Raw genomic sequence first — 13,108 nt, 5'->3', positions numbered from 1 at the left:
GGACACCTCCCACTAGAGCAGGCCACTCAAAGACCCATCAAACCTGGCCTTGAACACTTCCAGGGATGGGACATCCACAGCTTCCCTGGGCAACCTGCTCCAGTGCCTCACCACCCTCATTGTGAAGAAATTCTTCATAATGTCTAGTCTAAATCTTCCCCTCTGCAATTTATAGCTATTCCCCGTAGTGCTATCACTACACGCCTTAGTAATACTGACTTTCAGTGGTTTAATAGAAAATGAACTTATGGTATCTTTGAGGTAAAGAGAAATGGGAGTGTTCTTTACATGTCAGACCTGTTGATTTTTAGCTTTCATATTATTTTAGCATATCTTGTATTCTTATTGAACCAGTTTCTACACAGACAGATTTAAAACTAGCCCTCTGTTTCTGTTTTTCTCTTTCTCTGTATCTATTTTAAGGCAGTCTTAACTTTGTGTCTTGTGAGACTAAGGGTTTTTTGTTAGGTTTTTTTTTCCTGCTCTGGGTTTGTGCAGAGACGCCAGTTTGACCACAATGAGTTGATGTAGGCTACATTTTTAGGACTGCCAGGCCATAAGCCAGGCCTCTGTATGTGCATGTGTACACATGCATCTCCTTTGCTTCTCTTTCTTCTCCTCCTTACTCTCCATGTGAACACCCCCACCAGCGCTCCAGGACAGTATCTGGGGTGGTGGTTTTCTGGGGCTTTTTTGAGCAGTGACTAAATGTTGACTGTGCTGGGCTGAATGCAAATGAGTTGGCTCCCGAAAGCTCACCATCTATTCCTAGAAGAGTACTAAAGGAGTTAAAAGCATTTGTGTTGGACTGAATATCAAGTAACATAAGTTACAATAGGTGGCAGTAAAATGTGGCCAAAAATGTGGTGTTGAAAGTAGCAGTTTCTTTAGTTTTTTCTTTGGGGCCACTGTATTTTGCCATTTTAAAAGGCTAGGACGTACAAACCTGCTTAAATCTTACCATTGGTTCTGCATATGTGTCCTGCCTTTTTCATTTTTCCACCCAATTCCTTTTTAGTGTCAGCTGCTTGATGCTGAAACTGAAAGGATTTTCAACTACGTAGATTTAAATATAAATTGAATTTATTTTCTGGTCAACTCCAGCTACGTATTAGCTAAACTATTTTTATTTTGTCCTTTAACTTGTGGTATCCTAGAAAAAGTATTACAAAAGTTGGTAATATAAGTGATATAAATGTTTGTGTACTAGTTTTAGTAGCCTGAGAAGTAATAGGTATACCTGGTTTTGGCAGCAGCAGAAAAAAAATTCCGGACTGGATTTGGTTTCAGGTGTAGAAAATTAATGGCTTAGGATGCAATATGTGTGCCTTCATATGCCCACTTGGACTGTTGATTCTGAAGTTGTATAATATTGTTGTAGTATCAGTCTTTCTTTTCTTTGCTATTCCAATCTGAAGTGACTATATTATATGGCACTTAGAAATCAGTGGAAGAGAAATAATAGTCAAAACGAAAATCCTCAGCATATTGTGGGATTTTATCCAGGTATCTTTATACTTACATCTCTCTGATCACGAGATGTTCTCTTGTGAAATATGATGCTCTGATTATTTTCCTTGTCTTTCCTTTTATTTTAAATCCTTCCTTGACAGAAAGCTCCAGGCGATGTGTCTCGACCTGTTCTCATCCAGATTGCAGAGTCAGCGTACAGGTTTGCCCTTGGTTCTGTTGCTGGAGGTTAGTAATGGCTGAGCAAAAGAATATTCATCTTCACTGTTTGGGTTTTTGTCTTTTCTTCTGCCCTTCTTCCCCATCTGCCTTTTATTTAAGTGTGGAAGTTTTCTCAGTCTTTCCCTTGAAGCTATGTTTAAGGGGTGGGATGACTATAAAATTGAAGGGGAAGAGGTCATCTGGTCCACAAGAGTTTTAGAATTTATGAACCATTGGAGTTTGCAGGTGGTGTTACTATCAGATTTGACACCAAACCAGTTTCAGAAGAATCAGATTAATAATGAGGTAGCACCAGGAAGTGCTTTTGCTTAAAACTGTGGGAAATAGTTTAGTGTATCAAGAATATATTCTGGAGAAAAAAAGATAGAACGAATATTTGAGATATTAATGTGGAAGATAAACAATTACAGTCAAACACTGCAAATGCATTATCATGTTTTCTCATACCTCTATATTTGCAGCTGTTGGAGCTACTGCAGTCTACCCAATTGATTTGGTAAAAACTCGAATGCAAAACCAGCGCTCTACAGGCTCTTTTGTGGGAGAACTTATGTATAAAAACAGCTTTGATTGCTTCAAAAAAGTGCTGCGTTATGAAGGTTTCTTTGGGCTTTACAGAGGTAAGTTTAAAAGGTCATATATACTAATGATGAGATACTAGTAAGAACTCAATGGAACTCTGATTTTTTAAGCCTATTTTGTTAAGACTTCAATTTTGCCTGATTTGTGCTTTTGCTTATCTTCTGCTACAGGTGAAGGGTTTGCCAACTTCTTGGTAATTAATACTTCATTGAAATGAGGACATTTCTGTAGGATCTTTCTGTCCTTTCTTTCCTGATCTGCAACAGGGCAACAATAGCAGTTTCCTACAGCAAATATATACTACTAGTCAAGTTTTAATTTCCTTAGTGGTCCTTATTTTATAGTTTGTTTTGTTTAGTAGAAATTAGATCATCCATTTTTTATTTTTTGTTTCACTGTTCTTTCTAATCTGTTTTCTTTCTATGTAGAAACATAAAACCATTGAGAAAATAAGGTACCTTGTCATTAACCAGATTTCCTTTTGTGATATCTTTTTTGACAGAAATGTTTCTCTGAACCAGTTGCATGTGCATCACAAATCATTGGGAATAGTCATTTTTAGCTTTGTGTATAATCCTCTTAGCTTGTCACTGTTGAGTCAGCCAGAGAGATTAGCTGGCGTTCAGCGCACTTAGTTTTATATATGTAACCCATAAACCCAAGTTATGAAGTTAGCTGATCCGAGCTCCCTTTGCAGTCAATGAAGAAAGCTCCGAAAGCTTATTTATTCCATTCAGAAAGTAAATTGCCCTCACTTTGTGTATCTTAGGTAAGTGCCTGCAGTTAGATGGTGGCTTTTTTTTAATATTGTCCTTGCCTTAGTTATGGCATCAATGGTGTAAGTTCAGGCAATGCAGAAATAGTCATGAAGAATCATGAACTACGGCACGAGACTGCAGTTCTTCTGTGTCACAGAGATAAAGCAAATTATATTTCTGATATCCCAGTTAGTGAGATCTCTTATCCTCCTCTTCCATATTTGTTTAGAAGGATTTTAAACTTCTGATACTTACTTAATTTTTAGCCAGCTTGCTTAGAAAAATGTTTTAACCTTTGAAAATAGTAATATTGTAATGACAGAAATCAATTGCTAAAGGCAGTTGAGTCAGGAATGAAGATCAGAGGATATTGTTATGATCTGAAGAAGCTAGATGCACCTGAAAAAAATCTTAACAGTTTATAAGGTGATGTGTGAAACAACATTGAAAGTAAGTGGTGTGATACCGCACAGTCTTTAACATCGAGTTACTGCAGTTCCTGGAGTTTGGCTAAGCAGCTCCTGTACAAAACACAGGCTTTGTAATTATTTCAGCACAGTTGGAGATGGGAAGGCTTGCCGAGTTTGAGGCATTTTTTTGAGCAGGCCTAGTAATTTAATAAAGAGTATTGACCTGTTTTCTGTTTTGTAAGGATTTATAGCAATCAGAACCGTAAAAAGTCCCAGTTATTAGCTTAAGAATAAAGTTTATTCCATGCAAATGTACGTCTGCTTCTTCTGGGACCCTGAAATAAGAAATATGCAGAATTCCACTAGTATTTGCTCCTGTCTCATTGAAACTCTGAAGCAGTGTTTTTTCCACCTGGAAAAACAAACTCCAGAAATGTCATAAATGCATATTCTTACTTCCATTTGCTTGTTGTGTTTCTGGAGTGATTTTTTCATTGCCAAATTTTGGGACCTTTAGGAACATTCATCAGTATAGCTTGTCTTTCCATTTCCCATCCTGTTTGCTACTTTCCAGTCTTCCAAGGGGTCCTGAATAGTGAAACCTCGGATGGTTTGGTGGAGCTGAACTTTTAAACCCAGGGCAATAATCTCAGTTCTGGATTATATAGTAGAAATTGTGTGATGGCAAAGAGCACCATCATTTCAGAGGCAAATTGAGATCTACATTTCTACAGATTCTCTTCTTAAATGGCAGTCTGATTTAACTTCTCTTTTTGATGAGTTAAATAGAAAAAACTCCTTAAAAATATGGAGCTTCCTCTATGCTGTTCTGTAAATTTGGACTGCTGCTCGATTCCTTTTTGCTGATTCCTTTTTGCTTCTTTCTTCCACTGTGGTGGGTTTAGAGTTAAGTATATGTGGGTTTTTTCCCCACTGGAAAAGGGAGTATTAGTTGGTAGAGTTCTCCTGCTTAGCTGAATAGTGATGCAAAACCTTTTAAAAAATTATAGTAGAAACATTCAGAGCAGTGGTCTTTTTGTCGTGCCACACTGCAAGGAAGCAAGCAAGAATTATAAACCCTACTCTGAACTCAGCCACTTCAGATGATATTTTTAATACAAGGCACATATTTCCATCCAGTGAAGTGAACTAATTTTTCTTTTTTTTTATCCTTATTTTATTCCAAACTTGAAAAGGACAAAAACACCATGTTCTAAACGTCCATCTCAGATAAGGGTAAATTACACCATCTTGTGGATATAAAGTGAGATTTTTATTTAATGTGAATTTGTTTCTAAGAATAATCAGTTTTTTAACTGAGAAGATATCCAAAAAGCCCAAATAGGATATGAACCTCTGCAGAATCTTTATAACATGCATTATTTGAATACTGTGTTGTTAGATTCTTTTTTTTAAGACTGTACATCTAAGGCAAATTTTTCATATTTTTCAGCATGACTTAGAAGATTACTCATCGCGTATACTTATAATTTACTGTTGTGGCTACATTTATACCTTAAATAAGTATTTAGAAACTTGTGGGTATTTATCTGTATGGAAATACAAGAAAATTTTTGAAGCTGTGATTTGTCAACTTCTCTTTCCACTGATGAAGTCACATACATTTCTTAATATTATTTTAATCAGAAGTCCACCTGATGAGTCACAGAAAGTGAAAGCTTCCTAGTCTTAAGCCATGGATCTAGTAGCAGTTATTTCACCTATACTTGATAGAAATTTTATGGGAAATTTAAGTATCAGAGATATAAAGTATAGCTTATGAAAATGTTGGATAGCCATGCTGTTAATGCCACTTCTCCTGGAGGATGAAAGAGACAGGAAATGCCATGGAAGGCTTTGTTACCTGTGATCATGAACTGTTAAAGAACTTGTTAGTTTTATGTCTTCTGATGGTGCTTCTTGCACTCCAGTGACACCAGATACCTTCTAATGTTAAATATTAATCGTTCGCATTCATTATTACCAGTGGGCTCGCACCCTAATGTTGCAAAACCATGACAGAAGGTTTCCTCCAGAAGCATGCAATGAAGTACCATTTTTGAAGAATAGAAGTACAAGCCTGTTTCAAACCCAAAGTTCTGTCAAAGTACGAAATCTTCAAGAAATACCCCATTTCCATTCTGAGGGAACTGTGCTTGAATGGCAACTGGTGATTAATCGTTCCACGTACAGTGTGAATCTTGTAGTAGAAAAATTTGGCAGTATCTGTTCCTGCCTTTCTATCAGATGTTCAAGTGGTTTCAAATATTTCACCTAAACTGAGCAACAACTCCTTCAGTCAGTGTTTTTTTTATAATGTGAAGGGAAAAGCACATCTGCTACACAGTGTAAAACTGAAGTTTCAGTGTTAGATATCTGAAAAACGCTTTGGCTGAATAAGATTTTTTCACAGCTGGGCTGGGTGAGTTCTTGCATGTATATTCACAATGTATTTAGACTGCTTTCAGAAAGGATCTTTTATGATGTCACAAACAAATGAAGCTCTCAGTGCTCTCTCTCACATATACCTTCACGTTCCCATAGAGTCCTACTATGATTCTGTGTCAAATATTAAGTGGTGTATGTGGTAATTACTTAAGAGCCTTGAATATCTAAAAAATGGGTTGTGTTAAAATGTTTGCTGTATACTATACTAGCAGGGTGCCTATGTGCAAAGTGTTATTCTCTGCTCTTATAGGAGGCATACATAAATATTTAAGATAGTCAGACATTTTTGAGCCTGTCCTACATTTGTGTATATGTCATATTGCTGAGCTGCTGATACATAGTAACACTGAAAAAAATTCCCAGCATGTCAGGATAACTTTACAGAAAAATGATATTTTCATGTGTGTCCCTTGATGTGCTTTCTTTTTTGTAAAACTTATCATCTTTATCATGTTCAGAAATCTTTCAAGAGTGTTTTGGGGCTCTCGTCAGAAGGATAGAGGAAAGAGAATTTAATTTTGATAGTCTAGTGTATGGAATTGCACAGGTACCACTTTCCTATTGCTTTATTACATAGGTATGAGGACAAAGAGTCCCTCTACCTTCTTGAACTGCTGGAGATAGTAGACCTAGCTGGTATCTGGCAAGGCTATAAAATTTAGCATTCACGTGAATGCTACCTTTTTTAGAATACTATATGCTATCTTGCAGTAGATATGCATAGCATTATCTATAAATAAACTTATAAAGCTTTTTCATAGTATAAAGTTGTGTGTGAAATAGAGAGAGAGTAAGGGAGAGGCTCTGGGGTTTTGGTAATTCAATTAGGTTTTGTGGTTTTTTTGGTGATGTGGGGTTTTTGGTAACCTTCACCTATTCTGTTTAGTCTTTCTCTTCTACACTGAGGTTTTGTGGAAATTTTTGAGCCATTTCAGTTTTGAGTGCAAAAGAAATGGACTAGATGGGGAAAAAATCAAGTTGTGCCAAGATAAACATGTTTTTCCTTAGGTTTTACAAATTCCTTTTACAAATGCAGTCTTAGGAGCTGAGAAATAAGAAATGGCAAAAAGGACAACTTCAGATCAGTCTAGTGAAAATTATTTTGATTTATCCTGCTTGTGTAGCTTCCAAAACTGGACGTTCATACATGTCTCTAACTGGAGCATTTTTATAATTTTATATTTTAATATTTTAGAATGTCTTTTTCTGTAATTTATTTTCTATGATATAACTTGAAAGTCATGCTACATATGGCTTAGGTGTAATGATGTATGTATATATGATTTTAAAATTAATGGTCTCCAGGTTTATTGGAATTCTGTATCTATTTACAGACCTGCTCTAGTTTTACTCATTTAGACTTGGGATCAGGTACTGTGTTTGTAAAGCAAATGAAACATCTTTTTAATCTCTGAAGATACAAATTCATTAGCCATAATTTCTATACAAAGACACACATGTCCTATGGCAAGATAGCAGTTACAAAGAGAATTGGGTCTGTACAAGGCTAGAACTGTAGAAATCTTTTTCATTGTATGTCCTTGTGTTTTCTTCCTAGTGCTGCAGAAAATGTAATATTGAATCATACAATTCTGACTGTCTTAATGGTTTTTCATTGAATTCTGAGTTCCAGCCCCCCATGCAACTAAAAATCATTCAGAAATTAAAATTTTGATGTTTAACTTACTCTGCAGAATCTCTTGGTTTTGAGCAGTTATATTCAAAGTTAGTGGCACTGTATTCATTGGTTTGAATATTTAGACATGTGATCATAAGCCAAATAGTTGTCTGGGGTAGATGTTATCTGTGTATACACAATTAATTACTATTTTTGATCCTTGAAAAATGAAAATGCTAATACAAGTGCAAAATTATATAATTATGGCTGGCCGTTCTACTGTCACAACCCACATGGTGCTGTTCCCTGATGCCTTTTCCTTACTAGAATCATTAGTAGTAACCAGTAAAGCTGATAGGTGGTGACAGAATGGAAGAATGTACTAATCCTGTGCGCGTACATTTTTGTCTTTTGTTATTGTGACATTTAGCTGTTGGGGAAAATGCTTTTTGGCAAGTTAGCTCTTAAATGTGGAACCTCAGTTGTTGTCTCTTTCCCCAAAAATAAAACCACTGAGAGGTGCAGATGTCAGACTTCGTAGAAAAGTAGAAAGGTGCTGCCTGAGTTCCTAAAAGAGAAGAGGTTTGCACCAGGAACTCCAGCGGGGGCAATTTTCTCACATTTCTGAATGGTGTCATAATTCTGTTATGCTGATGAATGCTTGCAGCACCATTCTAGCCCCAGGCTGAGTTGTTGAGCTCTGCATACTTTTTAGGTTGTATTGTCCAAAAGTTTACAAAATATCAACTATTCACTTGAAGCAAGTGAAGCCGGCAGTCATAGGTTGCTACTTCCAGTTCTGTAGTGCATCACTTCTAACAAAATAAAATAGGAAATTCCATACATGGAGAGAAAGCAGCATGACTTCCTTTGTTTAAAGAGCTGGTGAGTTAGCTGGGCAAAGTGCTCAAGAATGCAGTCATACATGTTTGAATGTTTTGCATTATTTTGAGTCTTATCGCCTAGGGTCCTGCATTTAATGCCATTGGTTTTGCCAGAAAAAGTTAGTGCACATATGATTTTTGAAGCAAGTTCATCGCTTATCTCACAAAATTAATTAGAAAGTCTTAATTTGTGTGTGAAGATGCAAAAATTAAATGTTAATGCGGGACAGAGTGCTGAAACATAGTTGGAAAATTTGTGTTAGTGTTTAAATGTAAAGTGAGCTAATAACACAGATTTTAAAAAGCTAAAGTAACAAATGTAGTTATTCTGACTTAAAGTGGTAACACAAAGTTTGTTCTCAAAATGGAATGTTTAAGTACTCTCATTATATATAATAACACAAAATTGCTCTAAAAATTGCCTGTTTCTAGGTGGTGATCTCTACATGTATTTGTTGATTTGTTTAGTTAATACCAAGTTACTCGATGCATTGAATTCTCTGTTTCCGTGTTACAGGTCTGTTACCGCAGCTCTTAGGTGTAGCACCAGAGAAGGCCATAAAACTTACCGTAAGTTTGCAAAGGGATTGTTTCCACATTTCTCCACATCGTAAAGTCCATCTAATTACAATTAGCGCATTAAGGATTTTTATCCTTAATGTTAATGTGGAATTTTTATCCTTAATGTGTCAGCAACATGGTAGAATGTGTTTCATCACTTTTTGCTTGATAGAAACTTAATTACAAAAGCACAAAGCAACTTTTTATATCTCACTTGTGAATATTACAAGTGGCATACCAGTCACATGCATATGTATATACTATATATATGTACATATTAAGAGCCTTACTGAAAACTTATTTTTGGACTCACTCCAAAATATAACAAGCTTATTCAACTTGTTCGGCTCATCTGCTTGTTTGTAAGTAGAGTGGGCCTTTGGTTTCACTTCTTAGCAAAAATGGAGAATTTTTTATTGGACTTGGAGGGCTTTTGGTTTTATATCTCCACGTGGCTCTGATGTATTTAATTCTAGCACAACAGGAGATGATATGAACATGTAGTGAAGTGGGTAAGAAAGGAATTGCTTGCATGCATTTTTTAGCCTAAATGTTTTACTTCTGTAGTTTTGTTATTTCTTGAATAATTTTAGGTGCAGAAAAATTTCTTATTGTAACCCAATCTTAATGTATTTTTTATTCACCAATAAGCTAGTATTCAGCAAGGTTAGTAATATGCATTTTTTTTAAAAAAAAAAGCTATTTAGTGCTTTTAATGGCATTACCATTATGTTAAAACATATTATTTAACATTCTGATATTAATTTGAAATTAAATTTTTAAATCTAGTGAGAATTTCTAAAATCTTAAATGGTTTTCTCATTAATTTTCAGATAATGAATTTATTTAATTAGTAGTTGTTATCTTTTTTCAATAGTAAATGATTGATTTATGCTGCAAATCTTTGTTAGAAAGCAAAACATAGTCAGCTTTAAAATATTTCATATGAAATCTGAGATTCTTTTGCTATCTGTTAGCTTGATAGTTTCATGGATGTACTTGCATTTTCAATTGCACAGAATTTGCACCTCATGAGCATTTTCTCCAACCTTTTAATTTATCAGCTTTAATAACTGTTTGTTTTTTAAGGTTAATGATTTTGTGAGAGATAAGTTTATGGCGAAAGATGGCTCTGTCCCACTGGCTGCAGAAATTCTTGCTGGTGGCTGTGTAAGTATCTTTAATTTCCTTCATATGAGATTCATGAAGGTGTGTTGCGTAAGAGTAACTATGTGGACTGAGGCTTCTGTTTAACCACAGATCCAGTTCAAGAGCAGACTCTACTAGAACATCTCAGTTCTCTCCTAGATAGGCCAGCCATTCTTGATAAAAGGGTAAATGTTTCTGTGCATCATGCCTTTTTAACTGCTCTGTATAATTCTCGCAGCTTGGAGTTTGTTTCTGTAATAATGACTGTGTCTTTATGCACGTTGGCTGTAGCTTATGGCCTAAAAAGGATTCATGCTAACCTTTCCTGAAGCTAATAATTAGTTACTACTTTGTGGCACCCACTCTGCCGCGTCATTTCTTTCCTGATGTGTTATTGCGCCCACTCATTTTCACTTTTTGCAGTGATACTAGCTTTTTAAAATGGCAAAAAGTACTCGTGCTTCTTTTGAGTTTGTAGCAGACGTAGGCTGTGTAATGTTAGTTCAGTACATAATGCATTCTTGAATGTAGGCTGTATTTAAAACCCACTAAGTTTTAAGAGTATTTTGTTTTCACGAAGTAGTATCTTAATGAACAACTGGCATATTATTGGGAAAATGATAATACTTCATGGTTTGGTCTAGTTCTGTCTGTTCATATTACAGCTTACTTTATCTGGTGTATTGATTTTGCTGAAGCAAATGTAAATACTTTAGGTTAAATGAATAGTTGTTCAAAGACCAGTGCACTTTACAGATAAAGAACAGTGTTTATTTAAACTGGCTTTGATCACTGGGGCAGAACAGTGTTGGTATATTTTCAGTCTATCTTTGTTTCTGCTGTCATAAGACAGATGGGGTCACATTTTCAAGCAGCTTCTACCTGTGTCGAAAACTACAGTGAGCAGCAACTTAAAACCAAATGCTTGTGTCTTAACCTCAGTAGGTCTGGAGATTTGTGCTGTATGTGCTTGCAGAGAGTATGCTACGATTATCTAAGCCTCGGGGTGCAGTGGCTCGGTTGCGTTACAGGCTGAGAAGCCCTGGCTTTCTGTAATTCTCAGGAGATGGGGCAGGATTTGGCTGCTGTCTCACTGCTCCTTCTGTTTGATCATTGACCTGTTGTAGACTGCCAGGTAGGATCCCCTTGTTCTGTAACTTTAGGAGCATTCAGGGGAGGAAAAAAAAGAAGGGGAGGGAGAGAAGAATGTGGGTCTCTAAAGCCTTAAATAAAAAGCATGCTGTAAATGAAGAAAAATGCAATAAAGTGCTTGCAGAGTAAAATGTATTTGCCCCTTACACTAATAAAATACCTTATAGATATAGCAGCCATGGAGAATTCAGCAAAGTTTTCATTTAAAGTGTCATTTGATCTAGAGTTTTTATTTTTACAGACTGCTGTGAATTTTTTAATGCAGTACAAAAAGCACTCTTTACAGAGACATGTCATTCATGAGAATGCTGCAGCACGCTTTTTTGCCAGTAGTTCATTGTAAACTAAGGATCTGCTTTGAGAGATAGGTAGCTGAAGATATATTTTATATGATCTGTAAATGTTGGCTTTTCCTATTTGATATTTGAAATATGTATTAACAATGAGATGCTGCATAAAGTTGTAGCAGTAGACGTGCGGTGGCAGAAAGCCACGAGTTTTCTTTTAACTGGAGTGCTCCACTTAAAGGCATAGTCTAGTGCCAGGTAGATAGGTTGGAACTTGTCTTTTCTGCAGGTGGTCTTTGAGTTTGGTTTTTTTGTAATGTTAAACATAAGTCAAAACTAGCAACAGAGACTGTCAGTACAAGCAGTGCCTACGATTTGGGGCTGAATTCTTCTCTCATGGTGTAAATATATGCAAGAGATGCTAAAGACAAGCTTTTCCCTATAGCTTTCAGCATTGTATTGGCCTAAATTTTGGTCCCCGATTAATCCAACATGAAACCTGTGATTTTACTGTGGAAGCAGTAGGGACGCTGATGAATGCTTTTGAAAATTTTCAGCTATGGATTTTTACCTCATTTCACAATATAGTAATCACTTATATGGGAAGCAAGAAGACAGGTGTGCATGATGTGTTGGAGTCTAAAAAGAGGCGGCCAACTATGATGAATTTTATAAAGGACACCTGCCTTACCACCTTTTCTCTCCACATCTCGCTCTAGGCTGTGATTGTGTTACACACACAGATGTTAAATTCTCCTTCTTCTGTGCTTCTGTTTCCTTGTAGTGTATTCATTGCTTGTGTCACAGCTGTGTGCTGAGATGCATGCTAGATTTTAATGTTTTACATACCAGCCCTCTGAGTACAGTACAGCATTAATACCTAAGAAAAGGAGGGCCAAGAAGGTATTTGGATGGTTTGTTTTGTTAAGTAATACAAAGGGCTTTGAAGGGGTCAATATCACCTGAGTAGCTCCCTCAGCTGTTTGCCCAGTCATTGCCAGGCTTGACTTTTAAGTCCCCGAGGAGTTCACTTCGCATCATAATTACTGAGAATTAGTACACATGGATGACTTTTGCACTTGTAACTAAAAGCTGATTGTTTCATTGAACAAGGCTTTTTCTGTTTTGTAAATTGTTTTCTCTCCTGAAGAAAAAAAAAAAGAAGAAAAGGAGAAAATAGATCTTTTACTTCATGACCTCGTGGCACTTAGTGCAGTTAACAGCCTGTTTCATAACTTTTTATTAAGTGAAGATGAAAGTGATAGGTTGGTTAAGATTGATTTTTTTTTTTTGAGACCCCCAAGAATATAATTAAAAGTATAACCTTTTATGTACAGAATCTTAAGGAGGGTTGTTGTGTAAATTACTAACTCAAAATTTCCATCTCCTTTGTTTGTAAGAGATTTTCCTAGTAAATATGGTATTTGTTACCTGTAAAAATATATGTGCAACTTCGATTTGCACAATGCCCAACACCCACCATGAACTCTGGTCTGCTCTGCATTTAGGTCTCTCATCACTCATGCAAATCCCTTATAGCCCTTATTACTGTTAGACTAGTGAAAAG

The 13,108-nt window shown here is 36.1% G+C and overlaps 1 protein-coding gene across 3 annotated transcripts in view; it reads left to right on the top strand.

Moving 5' to 3' along the window:
• SLC25A13 (solute carrier family 25 member 13) overlaps positions 1–13,108 on the top strand; it is a 102,768-nt gene that overhangs the window by 58,510 nt on the left and 31,150 nt on the right. For all 3 annotated transcript variants that reach the window (XM_069859678.1, XM_069859679.1, XM_069859677.1), the window contains exons 10-13: positions 1,614–1,698; positions 2,154–2,312; positions 8,910–8,962; positions 10,043–10,123. In XM_069859678.1, the coding sequence (XP_069715779.1) occupies positions 1,614–1,698; positions 2,154–2,312; positions 8,910–8,962; positions 10,043–10,123 (378 nt within the window). The remainder of the gene's footprint in view (positions 1–1,613; positions 1,699–2,153; positions 2,313–8,909; positions 8,963–10,042; positions 10,124–13,108) is intronic.

Source organism: Phaenicophaeus curvirostris, chromosome 6, assembly GCF_032191515.1.
Source record: "Phaenicophaeus curvirostris isolate KB17595 chromosome 6, BPBGC_Pcur_1.0, whole genome shotgun sequence".
NCBI classification, from domain to species: domain Eukaryota; kingdom Metazoa; phylum Chordata; class Aves; order Cuculiformes; family Cuculidae; genus Phaenicophaeus; species Phaenicophaeus curvirostris.
Note: the sequence above shows the minus strand (reverse complement) of the source record. Positions and strands in the feature narration are given on the sequence as shown.